The sequence below is a fragment of the Sebastes fasciatus genome, chromosome 5 (assembly GCF_043250625.1).
Source record: "Sebastes fasciatus isolate fSebFas1 chromosome 5, fSebFas1.pri, whole genome shotgun sequence".
Classification (NCBI taxonomy): Eukaryota; Metazoa; Chordata; class Actinopteri; order Perciformes; family Sebastidae; genus Sebastes; species Sebastes fasciatus.
Window position 1 is genome coordinate 27,030,798 of NC_133799.1, and position 21,267 is coordinate 27,052,064.

A 21,267-nucleotide genomic window follows, 5' to 3' on the forward strand; every position below is an offset into this window, starting at 1 on the left:
AGTAAACTCTTGGTAAGACAGAGGTGTGTTGTTACCGGTTTGAAGGGCTGGTAGCGGCAGGTCTCGGGCATGTTGAGGACTTTGAGCTGAGCAGGCATCACTCTGGCCGGGTTCTCCAGGAGCTGGAAGTTTGGCTCTGCCTCTTTCTTCTTCTCTTTCTCCTTCTCTTCATCCTTCTTCTCCTTTTCATCCTTCTTCTCCTTATCATCCTTCTTCTCCTTCTCCTTCTCTTTTTCCTTCTCCTTCTCCTTTTCCTTCTCCTTCTCTTTCTCCTTCTCCTTCTCCTTCTCCTTCTCCTTCTCCTTCTCCTTCTCCTTCTCCGCCTCCTGGACCTCCTGTGACAGAGAAACAGCATTTTCTGCATCAGAACTACTGGGATTACTTTTCTTAATGTCCTTATATATAAATATATAAATATATAAATATATATATATATAAATATATAAATATATATATATATATAAATATATATATATATATTCTATATATATATAGAATATATATATATATATATATATATATAGATATATATATATAGAATATATATAGAATATATATATATAGAATATATATAGAATATATATATATATATATATAGAATATATATATATAGAATATATATAGAATATATATATATATATATAATATATATATAATATATATATATAGAATATATATATATATATATAATATATATATAATATATATATATAGAATATATATATATATATATAATATATATATATATATATATATATATATATATATATATATATATATATATATATATATATTATATATATAATATATATATAATATATATATATATATATATATATTATATATATAATATATATATATATATATATTATATATATAATATATATATAATATATATATATATATATATATTATATATATATATAATATATATATAATATATATATATATATAGAATATATATATATGTTTTAATCTACTGTTTAATCTGCGGTTGTGTCTTCTTTTATTTCTGGGGTTTCACAGTTCATATTTATTTTTACCTCTCTCTTTGTATGCATTTTTATAATTTGTCTTTTATATATCCAAAACTACACAATTCAGATATTTCTTAGGGAAAAACTGCTGATCATCCACAATTGTGATAAATTTAAACCCACCATTATCACACCACAATCACAATCTGTTTTTGCTAGTATACAATTGACATCATTTGACAGTTCAGCGGAGTTATGAGTAATAAATTATGGTTTTCCTTTGGTTTCGGTCCTCTCCTGCTCTGGCGCCCTTGATGGCCAGTGATTTGTTGGGCTATCAGGCAGAGTCTGGAGACCCATTAACAACACACTGAAGGACAGAAGGTGCCGAGGGAGCTGGTAATAAAAAAAACTAGTTTTGTATTTCAAGACCAAAACTACATCATCTCCTACAGACGTTCTGATACACTGAGGTTGTCTTTTCTCCTCTGGCTCGGTTTCTAATGGGAGGCTTCGGCTGTGAACTGTAGATAGACACAAATACTTTACTGAAGAAATCTGTTTTATCTTTTATTATATCAACACCAGCAGTCTGTTTCTCGCTCATTGATTTTATTTGAATGTTCTTATCCTCAGGCTTGTAACCATTAATTGTTTTGAACACACTCAAATTTGGTCTACCTAATTCAAAATAAAAATACAGTATTTTAGGGCTGCAACAATACTTAATATGTCTTTTATTTTCTCAATAATTGATTGTGTATAATACGTCCGATTATATTGGAAAGAAACGTCCAGAGTCGGTGACATCTTCAAATTGTTTGTTTTGTCCAAAGAACATTTAAAAATGTATTTGACTCCAAGTAAAGAAAAGCAGCTAATCTTCACATTTCAGTTGGTTATTTTTTATTAAAAATGACTTAAATGATACTTTGATTATCAAAATAGTGCAAATCGATGAATCGACAGATTGTTTTAGCTCTACAGTTATCATATTGTACATAATGTACACTGTATTTGTCAATACCTTTTACTTTCCCTGCTATTTCGCAGCATATTTTAGTGTTGATATATTTAATGTAGACATAAAAAGATACCACAGTGAAACTTTTAAGGGAAAATAGATGAGCTAAACATTAACATAATGGTGAAAACCAAAGTCAGCTCTATAAAACTGTCCAGAAAGTGGCAACCGGTGAATTGTGAACCGTCTGACCCCAGTGTGAGCGGATACCTCCCCTTCAACAGCCTTCTCAACAAGTTACGCCAAATAAAATCAAAAAGCAGAGATGTGAGCCGGACGGACATTTCCAAGCTCGTCTCTCGGCACCAGAGCTGAGATGTAGCGTGTCGGAGCGGATCAAACGCGCTGCTGACGCCCAGAGAAAATCCCAATGAAAGTTATACTGGCTCCGGACTGACAGAGTCCGTCTGTGAACACACCGGGTGTGGGTGAGTGAAAAGATTAAGATCGACTTTGAGAAAAGAAATAAAAGGTAGCTGTGCGTGTGTGAGACTGTATAACGGGGTGAATGGATCTGCCTCAGATAACCCGGACATTAGTCATTTTATCCGTATAACAGCAGGTATTCAGTGAAGTGTGTAATTTGATTTTTTGCAGTCAGGAAAAGGCACAAAGCAGTCAAGGAGTCCAGCAATGAAATAAATCCTTGAAAACTTAACTTCAAATACTTTGCAAGGGTCTAAATAGTCTTTGTTTTAATTTAGGCAGACCACCTGGCTACAAAATGTGTTCATTTAGGGTCGATCTTTCGGTTTCAAACTCTAGTACAATTTGTTCTGAATAAATAAACTAAATGAAATGAATCACTTTGCAATGTTGTTGTGAGTCCAGACTCATTTAAAAAAACTAAATAACATTAAATGATTAGTAATGAGGGAGGAGAGGGTTTTGTGGGGACTGTGCATTTCCACTCACCACTTCCATCTTCTCCTCCTCCTTTTCTTTCTTTTCCTTCTCCTTCTTCTTGGCTTTGGCTGTGATGGAGAGAACGGCGGTGGATACCTGCCATGCACAGAGAGAGAGAGAGCAGAGATATTTCCACAATGTAAGACAATACCATAGACACTCAGACCTTCTACAAACACGGCTTAAAATGTACAAAACTAGTCAACCACAAAATAAACGCTACACTGCTTGGTCTTTCATTTCATTCTCCAAGAGCATCTAGGGTTGTGAAATGAAGCATCTGAGAAAAATAGGCCAGAGATGCTGAAATAATAAATAGAACGGGCAAGAAAATGATGAGTCTGACAGGGAGGGTTCAAAATGATTCACAAATCAATATGAAGCGAGGTCGGCTTTCCTCAACTAATAATTTCGGAAAAAGGAAAGCAAAACAAGCCGATCTGTCGAGGCGCCGAAGTTCTCACCTTCTCCTTCTCTTTCTCTTTGGGAACCTCCAGAGCTGGCGGGTAGGCGAAGGTGGAGGGCTTACAGTTGGAACGATACTGCACCTTGGGCATCTGAACAGGAAGACAGAAGAAGAGAAGACGCTTAGTAAATGTACACAACCCTCGCCATGATCTACCCGTCAGATCCACTTTAGAGGGAACAGTCAGACCTCTAACATCTGACTGAAAGTCAAGTCAAACGAAATCAACTCCTATCATTTTGTTGCGTGGTGATTTTTAGCCATGCTAGCGGCATGGGGATGGCAGTGGTAGTTCCACCACTTTGTACAAATGTTCATGTCAATCCATCCAATAGCTGTGGAGACTTCACTTTGGGACAAACATTCGAGGATCCCAGAGGACGACTCCTACTGACGCTGGTAATCTCCTGGCTTTTTATTTAGCGCCACAATGAGCTTGACATTTCTGGTTTAGAGTGAAAGGTCTCGACTAAACTAAGACGGTGAACACGGCGATCATTACACCTGCTAAACATCAGCATGTTAACAAGTAAGGAAATTAGCTGTTTTTTTTATCTATTAATATGCATATTATTTCCGTGATAATATTTTAGTAAATACAATATCCTAAAAATTGTGAAAAAAAGGTAACAAATTGACTATTTTGTCAACAATTCAAAACTCAAAGGCATTCAGTTTACATCACATCAGACAGAAAAGCAACAAATACTCACAATTGACAACATGATTTATCAACTATCAAAACAGTTGCAGACTATCCTCCTCTCTATTGACTTGATCAATCAATTCATTGTGTTTCAGTTTTAATGTTAAAGTTGTCATTGCGAGTATGTTGCCATTACAACAATAGCATTTAGCTAACCTAAGTACGGCCTCACAGTGTTGCTAGAACTGTATTCTTAGGCTTATGTAAATTTAAATCAATCTGACATTTTGCTTTTGAAACAAATCACCTTTTATTTATGTATTTAAGCTTTTCTTGCTGATCTAATCTTTTGAAGGGATAGCCTTCATCATGACAGACCTGATGATCAGCATCTGGAGTCTAACTCTATTGAGGTACAGATGCTACTGGAACACAGGCTAGCAAGGAAAGGGGCCGGGACTTCAGCTCTCTAGACCATTTCACAATATTACATTGCATACAGTATTACGGTATGCAAACATTGGACACTACGGCATCATAAATATCCCACAATGCAATGCAGTAGTGACAACTGCATTCATAGCAGACAATTGCCGACAGCTCTGTAACATCTATAACGCTTCAATTTAAGTGCAAGTATAAGATTCCACCTTGCTATAGGTGTAATATGGTTTTTAAATTAGTTCAGACTTCTCACAAACTGTCGTTGGTCACAAGGTTGGTACAGGTTACCATGGTTACGCGTCTCCAGCCGACAAGGAGGCTCTCAGGAAATGACGACACAAATTAAAAGCTAGATACGAAAAGATACATACTGTTTATGCACATGAAAAGTGCTGAACGATAGTACACATATTGAGTATGTACTAGTGCGTAGTATGTGATTTTAGACCAAGCTTATGAATGACATCAGCTGACAGGAAGTGAACATGGGCCCAAGCTGTTGCCTAGCAATGCAATTCTGTTGAAGCGATCTATAGGAATCATTCAGACTGAATAGTGAACTAATGTGAACTGAGGATAAACACTGATGGACAATGATACTTTTCTGTTTTATGTGAGAGAATATGTCACATCAAAACCGTCTCTCTAAAGTTTGGCAGCTTCATGTCGTCTCAAATGTCACATTTAAACGCAGATTTGCGGGATCTACTGGCCGCCCGGTGTAATTTTGGTTGAATATGAAAAGTTAGTTACAAATAAACAGTTTTACACTCCTTTGATATTCATTCAGTTGCAGACCCAGTGTTTGCTGTCCTTTATTAATATGCTGTTACTGCAGATAACACTTCACAATGCTTTTACTGAGAAGTGTTACAGGAAGTGCCGTCACTGGAGCTTGGCTTAGTTAGTGAGGTTTTAAAGTTAAACTTACATTTATCTGGTTAGACAAAAGAAGAAGCACTTGCTACAACACCCTCCTTCACCTATTAGCTGCAGGCTTAACCTTAAAAATGAAAAAGTGCTCCGTCAACTTTACCGAGACAAACATAAAAGAAGATCTCCAGCCAGAGCAGCACCGGGTGCCTTCTGTTTAGTGTGAGCCTTCAAATTATAACAGTGTTCTGAAACTAAATGACTAAACAGTCCCTATGGTCCAACAGAGCAGCACAAGATGTGACTGGGGGGGACGTCTCGTTTGTCATCACCTCATAATTCATCCGTTTCACTGCAGTGAATTAACTTCTCATGTGATCTCTTTGAAACTAACCTACAGGTTTGTTGCTAAAAAAGAAAGAACAGCGTGTAAATGAAGAGGATGTTCTTTGTCCAAAGGTGAGAGTAGAAGTCTGTCAAGACTGCGTAGTTAAACAGGCGTTGACGAGCCTTGGCAGGGTGCAGCGCAGTCCGTTAAACCCTGCTCTACACACCTCCCCTCTGCTCTCTATCCCTGCTGTATTATTTGGGGCTTTACACCACGTAAATTCTCCAGTGCTGGGGATGCACAAAACACAAAAGTGTGTCTCCGGTGTCAGGTGCCGTCAATTTGAGTATCAATGAAGAGATAATGCCCATCTAATGTCTGTTTAAGACCCCAGTATGTAACATTGATCCCTTGGTATCGCAATCAGGAGGGCCTTGTTATGGCTGGACTGCTGGTGACAGTTGTTACCAAGGCAAGAAGTTAAATATTTGCAAACCAAAGGCAGTGCCAGATACAAATTCAGCAGCCATGCTTTCCCCCACCACCCCAAGGTCAATTATATTTTAACATTCACAACGCAAAGTTTGTAGGATATAAATAACACTGCTATGTGGAAAAGGTGTAAGCAAGATAATCCACTTTGGTGTTAAAAAATAATGCATGATGCAGCGGTTTGCCTTTGCTCAGTGCTCGTCATGGAATTTACATTTTCATGACATACAATGCCGACTATTTTCAGTAATTTCTACCAATTTTGCTTGATGTTTTTAAGATCTGAAAGGAATCTGTTTTTAAATCAAGTTTTAGACCCGTGTTACCTGTAACCTTCTACGGAACCACCTTGTACGGTTGGCTAACATACACACGTTCCTTCTGACACACCAGATCACAGCAGGTCTAGCTACTTCAGTACCTTGAGGTCCTTGTTGAGGCCGATTATAGCGGTCGGTGTGAAGGCCAGTGACAGGAAGTGGGAGAGGGGGAACCAGAACCAGAACTGGGTGAAGACCAGCAGGCCGACCAATGATGGCATGTGAGTGTGACCCGTCCTGGACTGCAGAGAGATGGTCACATTACGGCCACCTGGACAACGGAGGACAGAGGAGGGAGAGAGGGTTTCAGTATTATGCTACAAACCTACATGATGATAGTCATTCACCAGATGACCCACCAGTTAAAAACAAATGTTATACAAAGTCATGTGACAATATTATATCAGTTTCCTCACTGTAGCACACTTTGAAAGTGTAATTTTAACATAGATGACGCTATTAACATTCACAGCTGTTACCTTGCTTTATTTGCACAAATTTTCCTCCAGCCATTTTTCTTGCAGAGACAATATACTAGAAATCATACAGCTTGTGATTATTGCCATTTGTCTCTTTTTTATCTCTTTGACATAACATACTTGCTGCCGCATTATGTACCAATGGCGGTGATATAATTTAGATTTTAAAAAGCAGATTTTGTATAAAATGTGATTAGGACAGGGTTGGAAAAGGAAGATGCTTGCTCAGCAAAACAGCAGAGTGCAGAAAAAGGAGCACGCACACTGAGCAAACCTCATTAAGCCTTACGTATCCCCTGATACATAATGGTTTAAAAATACATGCGGTTCAGCGGAGGATAATGTCACCACAGGTAGAACATTTTGTTTGGTCACGAGAGTCGTGGGTGAAACCACAGATATGAGAATCCAATTTCATGATCCATGAAATACAAAAAAATAAAAAAAAAGGTGTAAACTTGGAGGCCAACTTCTCTTTAAACAATCAAAAGGAATGTAATCATCACAACAGTTTCCCACTGATTGTGAAACAAACCCATGTCAACTTGGCACAAGAATGAAGGAGTGGGAGGTTAATGAGGGATCAGACCAGGATGGTCACCACCCTGAGAAGGTCGTTTTTTGACTTCAATCCGTCTGATCAGCAAAGATTTATATTACAGCGACAAACTGGCGAGCCAATTAAACCCAGGAATGCATTGTCTAGAGCTTCCTGCATTTAAAATTTCAAAATAAACTTCATTCATTATCATTAGACATGAGCTACACAGGAGATTAATAATTGATCTACATCACAAGAGGTCTGTCAGCTGTCCTAAAAATAACAGATGCCTTTCCCAGCTGCATAGTTATAGATTATATTAAAGGGTAACTTCTTCATTTTTCAACCTGGGACCTATTTTCCCATGTTTTTGTTCCTATGCGACTAATGGGGACAACAGTTTTTGAAATTGATCCAGTGTTGAACGAGAACGCTGTAGACGGCAGCTGCTCACAGGCTGCAATGTAATCGTTCAGGGCAACGTTCACTAAAAGTGCTTGTTTTTTGCCACTGATCGGCTCAGATTGTTATTATAAGTGTCTGATAACATTATAGAAAGGACCTTACAGAGAAATAAAATGCTTTCTTACATTTCGCTGGATCCGGTCTGTTATTGTGTCATGTGACTCGTTGCCGGAAGACAACGGTGCAAACGTGAGTGAGTTGGAGAGAGGAGCGCCAGTGTTTGAGTTTGTTGTGTTGGGGAGTACAGAAAGTGTAGCTTAGTGTAATGTAAAATATGTTCAAGACTGAATATTTAGAAGATTTCAGCAATGCAGGATTTCAGAACTCCGAGCGAGATACAATAACAAAAAGGTAAAGAAAGTATTTCCCTGTAGGGTCCTTTCCATAATGTTTTCAGACACTTAAAATAACAATCTGAGCCTGTCAGCGGCAAAAAAAACAAGTACTTTTAGTAGACGTACATTGACGGTGAGGAATTGCCCCTAGTTATTGCATTGCAGCCCGTTTAGCCGCTGCTGGCTGAAACATTCTCGTTCAACACTGAACCAGTTCCAAAAAATTGTTGTCACTTGGACACTAATAGATGATAAAATAGGGTTGAGAAATCAAAAGTTATCCATCAAGGTTACGAGTTTGATCCTCACTGTGGCCACTCATGGTGAAAGTGTGTGCTTTACAAAATAGAAACTTTCAGTATGTCTGCAGAGCGGATCAAAAAGAAGGTGATGAACAGGGGTCAAGGGTGCTCCTTGGAGCAGTACCAAAGAGTGACAGACCTCCCTTGGCCTTTCTATCAAACAGTAGGGAGGGAGTGCAGAAAGGAAGACAAAGGGAGGGGGAGGAAGAGACGGTAGGAGGCAACCAGGATAAATCTGACATTTTTTATAGGGAACAAAAGAAAACCTTTCCTTTAAAAAGGGATGGTTACCAGGGAGTAGCCCTTCCAACCAAAAATGAGATGTGCTCAGACAATACCACTTAAATCATCTGCTGTCTTTTTGCTTTGAGCCAACTCTTTTCTGAGGCCTTATCTTGACATCTGAACCAGTGTTGAAACCATTCCAGTCACGCAGACTGAACGCCAGAATGAGTCACGAGGTCTGCTTGCTGCACCACAACTGAGTGCTTGAGAATCTCTTAAAAACTTGAGAAGAGGTTGAGAGCACTTGACTATTTGGTCTCAAAAGATGAAACAACCAAATACAGTAAAACAGTTACATGAATGAGAGAGAAACCATTAGATGAAGCTAATTAATGGGCCGTATCAATTAGTGAGGGACGGTCTGTAAATGGGGGCTGAACATGTTGGGGTGAGAGAACGAGCAAAGGAGACTTACATTTCCTGGGTAATGAGCGCCAGAGATCATGAAACTGAGCTCTAATCGCTTCCGCCCGTCAAATTAAATACAATTACCCGTGCACCTCAAAAACGGCAGAACCAGAGTACTAAAACATTCACACCGCACAAGCTTGAGCGTCTCTGACACTCAAACAGGAGGAGTGGAGCGTTTGTGTTTAAACTGTAAGCTACACACTGGATTGTACTGAAAGCATGGGTTAAGCACTGAGAGCTGGAGTTTGGCATGAAGAGCAGGAGGGGGAGCGGGGAGTGTGTGTCTGCTGTATGAAAAATGAAACCAGTGGTCGGGGGTTGGTCTGGATGGTCTCACGCATGGTCATCTTGGCATGTCTGCTTGTCAGTTTATCAAATCAGACACATTAACCCGTAATAAACGATTGAGGTCCTGTCCGTCATCGAGATGGCTAATCTGCTCAGAACAAAAATAACCATCAGACCGCGCTGCAGGAGGGGCGGAGTTAATCAAGAGGCGACTTTTAATGACTGATGAAAAACTTCACAACATCTCAAAAACACATACGCTGCACTTATCCTTTCAAGTAACGGTTGCAAATACTCGAGATAGGCTTCACTTTGTGTAAGTTGCAACACCTGATAGTGTATTTAGACAGCAGTGTGTAAACAGAGCTGGTTTCTCTCCGGCTTCGCACACAGGGTTTTATGTTAGTGCTAGAAAATGGATTTCTGCTCCTGCCTGCATTGAGGGTTTGTGTATACATGTGAATATGGGTGTGTAGCTCTCCATGTGATGATGTGCAGCTCTCTAGGACCTCACACACACAAACACATGCTGCATGCTTGAGTCCACAAACAGCCACACAGACACACAAACACAGAGACCATCGGACAAACAGTAATCACCAGGGGGAGACCAACAGGCCATATGGCTGAGAGCAGAGCGGAGCTGAGGTAGGAACGCCAGGCGCTAATGCACCTTAGCATGAGCTGTTCCAGAGACACAGTGCACGCACGGGTGGTCAACCTGAAGAGGGTTTACTCTGTATTTGTATTTGCTTGAGCGTAAAAGGAACTCAAATTAGGACGCACACACAAAACCACAAACCCACATTACAGCTAGAGCAGCTCACTTGTTTTACAGTGTAATTAGGACTTTGGGCTGGTTCGTATCCCCCTCAGGGTTGAGGGCTCAGAGGCAGGTGGGACCAGTTAACAGACTACATTCCCAACAACCAATAATATGTCTTGTGCACGTCTGTTTGGAGACTAACCTGCATCGAGGATTCCCTGGGCCAGGATGGCTCCGAACTTGGCCATAACGTCGTCATGCTTGTCGTTGATCACCTTCGCATAAAGCTGCCTGAACTGATTCACCTAAAATGAAAATAGAGAGGAGGGGAAAATATGTTAATGTACAACAAATAACTGATGGCCAACCACAACATTTTATTTGTTTCATAATATTTTGGATCAACGACAGGTTCCCTTCTTTGAATTTGAGAATTAGAGTACATAATTATAATAATAATAATAATAATGACTGGAACTTATTTTTTCTCAACAATGTGAAATTTTTAATGCAATAAAATTGTCAAAATATGAACTTTAACATGTTCCAACTCCACGTTGGAGTCAAATGCTTGTGAAGGAAACACATGGGTTGCGTCCGAATTTCCATACTAACATGCTATTTAGTACGCTAAAACAGTATGTGAGATTTTCCCAAACCTTAGCATGAAACCTTAGTACGTGAATTGCAAACTATTTCAGTTGAAATATTACAATATGCAACATTGGACACTACAGCAGCCGCAGACCCCTGGCGCTTTTTACGTGGGCCGAGCCCCGCCCTGGGGGCACGACGCGGTTGGGGCGCACTGAGGACAGTCCGCCCTGGTCGACAGTCGCACCAGGTGCAGGGTGCACCGTCCCTCCCTGGAGGGGAAAGAGGGCGCAGCGAGCACTTTGTCCACGGCCCCGGGAAGCGGCAAAGCCGCGATTCACCTTCGCCCCGAGCCTTTCCAAGCCAACCTAGAGCCGGTCGCGGCGCACCGCCTCATATGCGGGACTCCCCAGTGTGCCGTGTGTCGCTCACACCGTCCAGCTGGCTGTTAACGAGGGTCTTTTGACAGAGAAATACTCATATCGGTACTCGGTATCGGCGAGTACCGATATGTTAGTACTTGTACTCAGTCTAAAAAAAAGTGGTATCGGTGCATCCCCATCTGTGACTCCTTGTTAGAGGCACTTTAAATTAAGGGGAAGGTAAACGTTTGACAAATTGTATTACAGCTTGTGACACTCACATTCAAACTTGTACTCTGTCAGAACAATATTCATAACAAAGCCACAGCAGCATCGCCGCACCCATGATGATGGCGTAGTACCTGTGGGAGTCCCGGCACTAACAGCACATCTCGATAACCACAGTGAAACTTTGAGTAAACACTGTACTGGGTAGTTAGCAGCCAATTTGGGCCAATTTACCACCCTACAACTAGAGGCCTAAGACGTCTGTCTACAAATGTGAAGCAGAGCTGGAAATTACAAAGAACGGGACTTTGAAATAAACAGTCTTGGATGTAATACCTCCTGACATTCCACTGTTTGAAAAAACTGCCTCTTGCACAATCCTGCATACTGCCTTGAGCTTTAAGGACTGTTGCTGTGCAGATGAGGAGTCTTTGAAAATGTGTCTGGCAAATCTTAACTTTCTATGACAAAGCACGAGGTGCTCCAAGGGTGAGTGCGTGCAGTTATGCCTGGACTAGTCACTCCGCAGTCTTCCATGACACAGATTTCTTTCCCTCTGTCCTAACAGTTCTGATGCTTTCTGCTTTTGGTCAAGCCGTCCCCTTTTCTTTCTCCTCACTCTTTACTCAGCCAAAGCTCTGGTCTGGAAAACTTCTGTGCTGATTTTAAAGGTCTGCTAGACCTATGAAAGACGTCTCTGGAGCAAAATCTGATCCAGGCTGTTATGACTGCTGGCTATAAACCCATTTGACATTTGGATCTTACCTTGGGACAGGTGACTTCGGACTGCTGGATCATGATGAGGGCAGAGGCAATAAGGGCGCCCTGTCTCACATAATTCACTGGGTCGTTGGTCATGGGCTCAAGCAGATTGATGGCCTCCTGTGGAAATGAAGACATAATAGAAAAGTTGGTCATGTTCAAAATTAAATATATTTTTAGTAAACAATTATTTAAATGTTGCACAAACCTTATGGGGCTTGTAAATAACCATCTACTGCCAAATAGTGTTGCAATGAATGGCTGATCATATTGAAATGATTTAGAGTTGAAAAAGTTGCTCTTCGATTCAAATAAACCACAATTTAAAAAAAGAAATTATTTTCCCATGAACGTATTTCAAGAAACCATGTTGTCAAAAAAACACTTTTCTCAGAGGATTGAGTTAGTGCCCTCCACAGACCAATACGTTTTAGAACTGGAATTTCGGCTGAAAGACATCATTTGGTTGTCAATGTAATAATGAGTGCCATATTTTCATGTTTTACATTGGAAGTGATAGAAGTCTGGTGCAATCCCCTGATTTCAAGTAGGGCTGGGCAATATATCGATGTAATATCGATATATCGTGATATGAGACTAGATATCGTCCTAGGATTCGGATATAGAAATATCGTGATATGGCATAAGTGTTGTCTTTTCCTGGTTTTAAAGGCTGCATTACAGTAAAGTGATGCAATTTTCTGAATTTATTAGACTGTTCTAGCTATTCTATTATTTGACTTTACCTTTATTTAGTCATTATATCCACGTTATGGATGATTATTTATAAAAAATCTCATTGTGTAAAATTTGTAAAAGCACCAATGTTCAACCCTACAATATCGTGTCAATATCGATATTGAACGTTTAGTCAAAAATATCTTAGTTTAATTTTCTCCGTATCGCCCAGCCCTAATTTCAATGGTGAAAAGGCAATTGCATGAATATTTATTTCTCTCACAAACACATCAATGAGGACATAAAAGGGATTTTGCTATGAAGCAGGTGGCTAAGATAAACATGCTAAATAAAATGAACAAGTGTCTGGCTAACACTAGCATGCATTTGCAAGGCTATTTGTTTAGTACAGCTTTACAAATGATGGAACATGACACTGACTATTTGATGTTTTTCACTCTATACATATTTAGCCATACCCAACGGAGCACATCAGTGCAACAGGGACACTTTAGTTTGTTGATAATCCATTTTCCTGTATTCAACCAGAGGCAACCAGACCACACACATTAATGAGATTAGTGTCATCCATATCTGGTCACCAAGGGAAACTGAGTAACAGCTACGACGAGCCCTGCCTTCTTCAGTTTCCTCCCATGATCGCTGTGAATGTAAAAATGAGGGAGGACCACCTCTTTCTCCCTTCTATTTCTGAACTCTCCTCTGTCCTTAGCTGAGCAGTAATGGCTGTAACCCACACCGCCAGACTCAGAGGGAGGCGTCAGCTCCGCAGAGGAAAGAGAAACAAACTAGGATGATGACAGCGGAGGTAAAATAAACCATGTTTCATCAGTGCTCTCGGCTCAGCTGGCTGAGACGGCCGTGTACCAGGACGATAAGTCAGAGTGGAGAGCCAACACCAGTCGACCACATCCTGTTCCTGATAGGTTGTCGAGGGGTTTAATTGAGGGTATTTACTGTCAGGCCCAATCAGCGGAGCAAGACGACACATAATGTGGTTGCTTAAGATCCTCTTAATCCACGTACAGTGGTTGACTGTTTTCCTCAGGCTCGTGCCTCAACATGAGTTAAACGTTAAATTTGATTCAATTCAATGCTGCTAAAAACTGTCTGGAAGCGCGTGTAAATAAATGGAACAGTGCAGAATACACTTTACCACGACATAATTTCCATTTTCCTACATATTTATAAAAGTGTATCACATGACAGAAACGGTCGTTTGTTTTTGGTGAACAATGCTTCCATCCAATTCACTGAACAAGCTGCACAGGATTTAAGATTTTCATTACAGCACAAAATCAGCATAAACTAACCGACAACAGAAAACAGTTTCCTTGTGCAGCTTTTTCTTTTTCAAAGCCCAAGGTGTATAAATGACGGCAAAGGAATGTGCTCCCTCTAAATAGGTGACCCACTTCTCTTGCCCCAACATCATTATTCTCACTAAGGACCTAATGTGCTCGAGGTCTTATTCTGGAAGAACCAAGCAGTGCAGCTTCGGAGCTGATCAGCTCTGTAACGTGCCTCGGCCTGATCGGGTCCAAAACATTCACTTTGGTGCTTCAAGGCTCAGGATGCAATGAGCCATGACTCTGCTTCGGCTAGAACACCTGAGACTGATCAGCCCACATAGTTAGACAACTCAGGAACTGGCAGCACCCCCGACTTCTGTCTTCTTCACTCTCGTTTTCGGACTTCAATGAACCCAAACTTGATGACAGGGTACAGACTGGTGACTGTGAGCCAATTTGGACCATTTTTATCAGCAAATCTACCAGAACTTTCCACCATTTATGAGCTCCTCAGGGCTGATATTCCATGAAAATAAAGCAAACGTCAATAGATTACAAGTAAAATGTCTGCTTACTTTATGTTTTAATCACTATACAGCCATCAAAAGGTGGCATGATTTGATTGTCTTAAAGCAGATGAGGTTCAAAAGAAGATGACAGTTTTGTAACATCATCTCAGGTTAATAACAACTTGTCTTTACAGCAACAGAGTTTCACACAATTCATTTTGTTCTGATGGCATTATCATATGTAAATATGACAAAAGTAACCTTTACTCAGCAACTTCTGCAGTGGCTACAAAAAGTGAGTCTGTACTCGCTCATCTAAGATAAGCCTCACAAAGGAGTCATCAATTGGCTGCTTTAAGAAAAAAACCTTTGTGCAGCATAGATAGTCTTTGCATCAGTGACGCACATGTTACGCCGAGGCACAAAGAAAGCATATAGGATAAATGAGGACAGCATGGCCAACGCTGCCTTTGTGGTGGGAAAAAAATGCTATCCACGCTTTTCTTGTACGCAGCCTTACGAGGAATATTAATTCTAGTTATGAGCACCAATACCAACAGGAGTATGCTCTTGTGCAGACATCGCATTAAATAACAACTCATTTACATCTCGGAACTGGGATTACTAGCGAAAAAAGTCTTAACCTATTTGTGTGGTAATTTGATGGAAGGTTTGGTCAATACGGTTCACCCTTGTGTATAGTATGTTAAATTGGGAGCTGGAGGATGACACATTGCTAATTCTCAAATAGTTGCCAGGCCTTTATTTACCTCAACCAAAGAGAGACCGATACCTTTATTCTGAAACAGGCCATTACATAGAAATAAAATAGGAGAAGAACAGACATTGAACTGTTTTCCGTGGTCATGGCGATTGTTGTTAGTTGTTATGGTGACAACACACGTCAGTTAGGGCTGTGTATTGGCAAGAATCTGGCGACACGATACGTATCATGATATAGGAGTAATGATTCTGGCTCTCTATGCTTCATATCGTTACTACTCCACTGCTTCTTTGAATGGTTACTGCAAAACCTCACCTCAGTGAGTCCGCTACTTGCAGTAAGTCGGTTTAGTTTATATGGAAGTTAGCTCACTACGGCACACATAAAAATGGCCACGTCTCTGACCATACTGCTACGCTGATTTGATGTGAATGTCTTTTCTACTCCCATTCTATTTCTATAGGCTATTATTATTATTATTATTATCATTATTTCCCCCCTTTTTGATCTACCAGTGTTACGTCACACATTGTTGCATGTTTTACATTAAAACCCCACAATCAGTTCAGACGACAAACTTCCTATGCTTCCTGCTAAGCTTTTATTTTGAAACAGTGTCGAGTTCCATTAACAGCAGTTCAACACCATGAGAGAAAAATTAAATGAAGGGGGGAGGCGCTCACCTTGTTGCCGGTCCCAGCACAGCAGATACCCAGAGCCATGGCAGCTCCACAACGCACATGAGGGTTGTAGCTCTCCGACAAAAGAGACACCACGCTGGGACACTGCTCAGGGGTCCTGAAGAGGGACAGAGACAGAAATTAAGAGTGAGTCAAAAAGAAGTTAACCATTAAACGATAGAGTTGAGGACAAGAGCTAAAGAGTTTGAGACTTCATCTCGCACACTGTGATCATTATAGAGCGCTATAAAAAGAAAGACCCATCCAGCACCGATACATCGGGTTATGATTAAGAAAAATATGTGTTCTTTTCTGATGAAATATTGCAGCAGTGTGGAGGATAAAGGTCCTGATAAATTTCTGATAAATCACAACTATTATTTGTAACCATGCTCACAAGAATATTAAGACTAAGAGCTCCACTTAAGTGATGGATGAGGTGATTTGTTCCATATAATGTAAGGCACTTTAAGGCCTTGAGCAAAAGAGCCACATGAACCATAACAATTGTCTTGGGATTACTATAATGGGGAATGCTTATTTGGGCCATCTTTCAAAAGTCTGGTATTTGCATCAGTATGGTGCCATTTGCACAACGAAGCCTAAATACCATTAAGACATTAATTTTGATGCCGCAGGTGCATTCGCCCTCGGATCTATAAGGCTGCCTGTTATTAGATAAAGTGTAGAGAGAAGAGAGAAGAAAAGTTAAAGAGCATGGGTATGAAATGTGGAGCTTTGATTTATGTCACCAAAAACTCTCCAAGTCCTTATTCATTTTCTGCCAGTGGTGCTGTTGTGGAATAGAGAGAATAGAAATCCCTGAGCCAAACCATTATTATTATTATTTTAACTTAGTCAATTGAAATATTCAAGAAGATTATGGGTTTGTAGTAGTAAGAAAAAGCACTAAAATGGCATATAGATATGAGTAATACCTAGTTTACACTACACGACTTTAGCCCTGATTTTCAGCTCCCCAACAGTTTATGGAGCTCCCCGACAAAAGCCCCAGATCGGAGGCGAATCGGCGTTGGCTCGTCGCTCGCACATCGGCGCTCGAGCGTTATGTGTGAACTCTTAAAGAGGTGAGCCGAGAGGCTGGACCTGTCGGGGACTCTGGCCAAAAGCTACAGCCAACAAGAGCGCAAGACGAGGGTTGAGGGGAAACCTGGGGGAGGACGGGTCGCCTGTAACAATAGGAACTTAACTGTATGTGGAGCATTTGCAAAGTTGGTGTTGCATCTAGGGGAATAAATAGTAATAAAAAGAGTGGTGAAACCGGTGGAAACTGGCTTTTTTATGAACAAGTGCCAACAACCACATCAGCAATGTGTCTCATGTATGGAATCACGTAATTTACCGTGTATTTATTGCGTGTGTTTTCGTGACAAAACATTTGTTTGTAGACCTCATCAGGGGTTTCTCCCGGTAAAAGATCTTGTAGTGTGTGACTCCCTGTCGCCGATCAGTGATGTAGTGTGAAAACCAAAACAACTTAAAGACTCCCGGTTAAAAGACAGCAAGTTGTGTAATATGAACAGCACTACGATCTGACAACTTTGAAAGTCGTGTAGTCCGAACTTGGCTTAACATAACAGTAAAAGACCACTCCACTTTATGTACTTTTGATTATGACTAAAGTATTGTGATTCAAAGCGTTGCCAGGATAAAGGACACACGCAATTATTCAACACTTTAAGTGAACTTGATGGGGTCTAAAAGAGAGTCCTGAAGTAGAGGGACAACACTACTTCACATTTAAACTGCCGTTTGCTCTCCAGTCACAATGAGATACTCTACAATCAGTACATGCCACATACGGGCACAGCCCTTAAATTTAGGTTACCAGGTGAAAATGCCAAGCATTACCATGTGGCGATATCCGGATGTCAACAAGTAGATTTGCAAGATTTAATAGTCAGGTTTAGTGTTGTGGGTATGCTTGAATGGGTCCAACAGAGGTGTTTAACTTGAAATAAAAAAGGAGAAGAAACATGCACAAGGATGAAGTAATCCGTTTTATAACCAAGAATGTTATCTGGCTATTTGCTTGTAAACGGTGTCGTTGATATCACCAGCGCTGCCTGGGCCTGACAGATGAGCTAATGAGCCGATTGTTGAGATTACTTAGTTCCTTTGAATCTCACGGAAAGGTTTGGTCCGTCTCCAACAGCCATTGGGAGTGAATCAGTCAGGTTGTAATTGCAAGCTAATATCATTAAAAATAAGAAAAGATAAAGAGTGTTGTAGGTCCGGTCAAGAAGCCAGCATCATAATCGACAGCTCAAATCTCTCAGTTTGACTTTCAACAACCTCACTAAAATGTCATGTTGTATCAACTGTCCCATCAAACACTTCACTGCAACTGAAGAGGCTCTCGTAGATCTTACACACAACTAAAAGCTCATTGATCCGATAAAAGAAAGAGAAAAGAAGGCTAAATCACGTAGCTGTGCTTGGCCCTCAGCTTCTACAACAGCTGGCTTTAGTTTGTGCATTTGCCTAATGATGCAATGTTGAGCAATTAAACAGACAAAACAGAAAAATTGATGCTAAATAGGAAAAAAAATAATAATACTAAATTAAATAATGATAATAATGTGCTTAATACATTTGTCAGTTCATGAGCAAAATGAAAAGGACTTTTCGCACGACAGCTTTAGCGAAGACAGCTGCTTTTACTGGCTCCGATTTTATGGGTCTGAACCAAATTAAAGTTCAAACACAGCGAGGTAGGAAATTGTAAAAACAAAATGCATTATTGCGAGAGCTCCAGCTACAATTTATTGACCCTTAATAGTGCATGAAAGTATAGAAGGTGGCCAAAGATGTTTGAGTCCCTCTGTCTCCATTCAACACACCATTAATAGTACTGCCTAAATGTACAATAATCAGGAGAAACAAAAAAATAATAGGAATTGGGTTAAGCCTCCGTCTGATTTGAACAAATAAATAGCCTCAATAGAGTCATTAAAGCGATGTCTAAACAAGATTAAGCGTCCCTGGGTTTCGTTTTTAGTCCTGTGGATCGATATACTGTAGTGGCATGTTCTCAAAGTAAAATCACCACTAGTCTGTTTGGAATTCAAAGCTCAGCTAAAACACCACATGAGGATAATTGAGATCACAAATGGCAATCATTGGGAGATCAATTTCACCTACGGGGATAGAGTTTATTCTATTCTGGCAGTATGATGATGCTCTTCAATTCATACTTGGATGCAGACCAGACTGTAAGACCCTTGGAGACAAATTTGTGATTTTGGGTGTTTGGTCTATCCATTATAGGATGAAAAAGTCTGAACCAGGCCATCAAATAGTTGAAGTTTTTTTGTGATAGCTAGACTCTGAGACTTAATTAAGATGAAATCGATAGGGGACTACAGCAGCTTGAGACACAATTTGAGAAAACTTTGGCTGTGTTTTTTTTTTTTCAAAGAGTTTAATCTAAAGCCTTTTCAGAACCTTTCAAAGTAAAAGATAAGCTAATTACCTTCAACAACCGGCAAAATGGAAGAACTCAGATGGAAAGAAGAAATCAATATCCAGCATTTGTCTAGTCTGAAAAGGCAGTGAAGCAATGACGATGATAATGTGCGATTGGACTTAAAAACCTCAGAATGAACTGAAATACTTTGGAAAAAAATAAAAGGGATGAGAAGAGAAAGGATAATAAAACAGATTACATGCAACGCTTGCAAACACATTCAGCCTGCTGTGGACATTTGAATCTAACAAAATCCATTATTCATCCTTTGAATAACCATCTCATCCACCATGACGTGGAGACGACAAACCCTTCAGCAGCGCACAGAGTCGCTCCTGTACTCCTGTATTTTTTATTGGTCATACAGGCCAAATGAAACATATTTACTTAAAAAGGTTACAAAAATGCACAAGGCGTTTACTCGACTGGTTAATGGACCGTATGATTATATGTGCATGCCTCACATTTATTATGGTGAGTGACGGCGGCTGATACAGCTGCAACTTAATAACTCCCTCTGCACTGGGAAGTAACACACACAGTGAAAGGTCAGCGAAAGAAGCAGGAATACAGCTTGGCTAAACAAATTAAAGATTGATTTTGCCACATGAAATGTGATTGCGGCAGTTACTAATGCACTTGCGTTGTAAGAGAGCAGATCTCATTAGCTTGCTTCCTGTCTGTTACAACCAGTCACCCAAATACATCGTGAAAGTACCTGGACAATGTTGTATTAACACAGGCTGCACGGCTTTTATAGTCAACACTTAAACTCAATTAAAAATCAACCAATGTCTGGCAAAGGGGAAACAAGAGAGATGATGTAAATTGCAAGAATGGAACTTGTTTTTTAATTTTATAGTGCAAATTTCAAGGAGCACATAATACAACCTAACACTGTACTAATAAGAGTTTAACAAGTAAAATACCTGCTAATTGCTACAGCAGTTTAAAATGTGCAAAATGTGTAAATCTGACAACTAGGTTTGCAATCTGAGTCAGCAAGATTGGATATTAGAGCTGCAACGATTAATCTATTAATCGATTAGTTGTCTATTAAATTAATCTTAATCGTCAACTATTATGATAATAGATTAATCGATTTGAGTCATTTTTTAAGAAAAAAAAATCTAAATTCTCTGATTCCAGCTTCCTATATGTGAATATTTCCAGGTTTCTTTACTCCTCTATGACAGTAAACTGAATATCTTTGAGTTGTGGACAAAACAAGACACGTGAGGATGTCATATTGGCCTTTGGGAAACACTGATTGTAATTATAGACCATATGATTAATCGAGAAAATAATTGACAATGAAATTATCGTTAGTTGCAGCCCTATTTGATATCAGTCAAAAATCTTGCCTGTGTTGCATACATTTGATGTGGTGTGAGCAGACTACTGCTAGCAGCACATCTTCAGCTGTTCGTTCTACGGTATATTTATATATTTAGCGACGTACATGAAACCTGCCTTGGCGGAGGTCTGCGCTCTCCGAGTGCACTTCTAGTTTTCCAAGTAATCGCACTGGGTCCAGCTTTAAGTCTACTTGTTAACACCACCTATCATTAATTGGACA

The 21,267-nt window shown here is 39.9% G+C and overlaps 1 protein-coding gene across 2 annotated transcripts in view; it reads right to left on the minus strand.

Annotated features, from left to right (window-relative positions):
- Positions 1–21,267, minus strand: part of psmd1 (proteasome 26S subunit, non-ATPase 1) — a 45,146-nt gene that overhangs the window by 458 nt on the left and 23,421 nt on the right. Inside the window, exons 17-23 of one of the 2 annotated variants that reach the window (XM_074636213.1) lie at positions 16,202–16,316; positions 12,298–12,414; positions 10,551–10,653; positions 6,578–6,747; positions 3,372–3,464; positions 2,917–3,003; positions 8–335 (exon numbers count right to left, since the gene is read on the minus strand). In XM_074636213.1, coding sequence (XP_074492314.1) covers positions 8–335; positions 2,917–3,003; positions 3,372–3,464; positions 6,578–6,747; positions 10,551–10,653; positions 12,298–12,414; positions 16,202–16,316 — 1,013 coding nt within the window. Of the gene's footprint in view, positions 1–7; positions 336–2,912; positions 3,004–3,371; positions 3,465–6,577; positions 6,748–10,550; positions 10,654–12,297; positions 12,415–16,201; positions 16,317–21,267 lie in introns of both variants that reach the window. The other variant, XM_074636214.1, reaches the window with a different exon arrangement.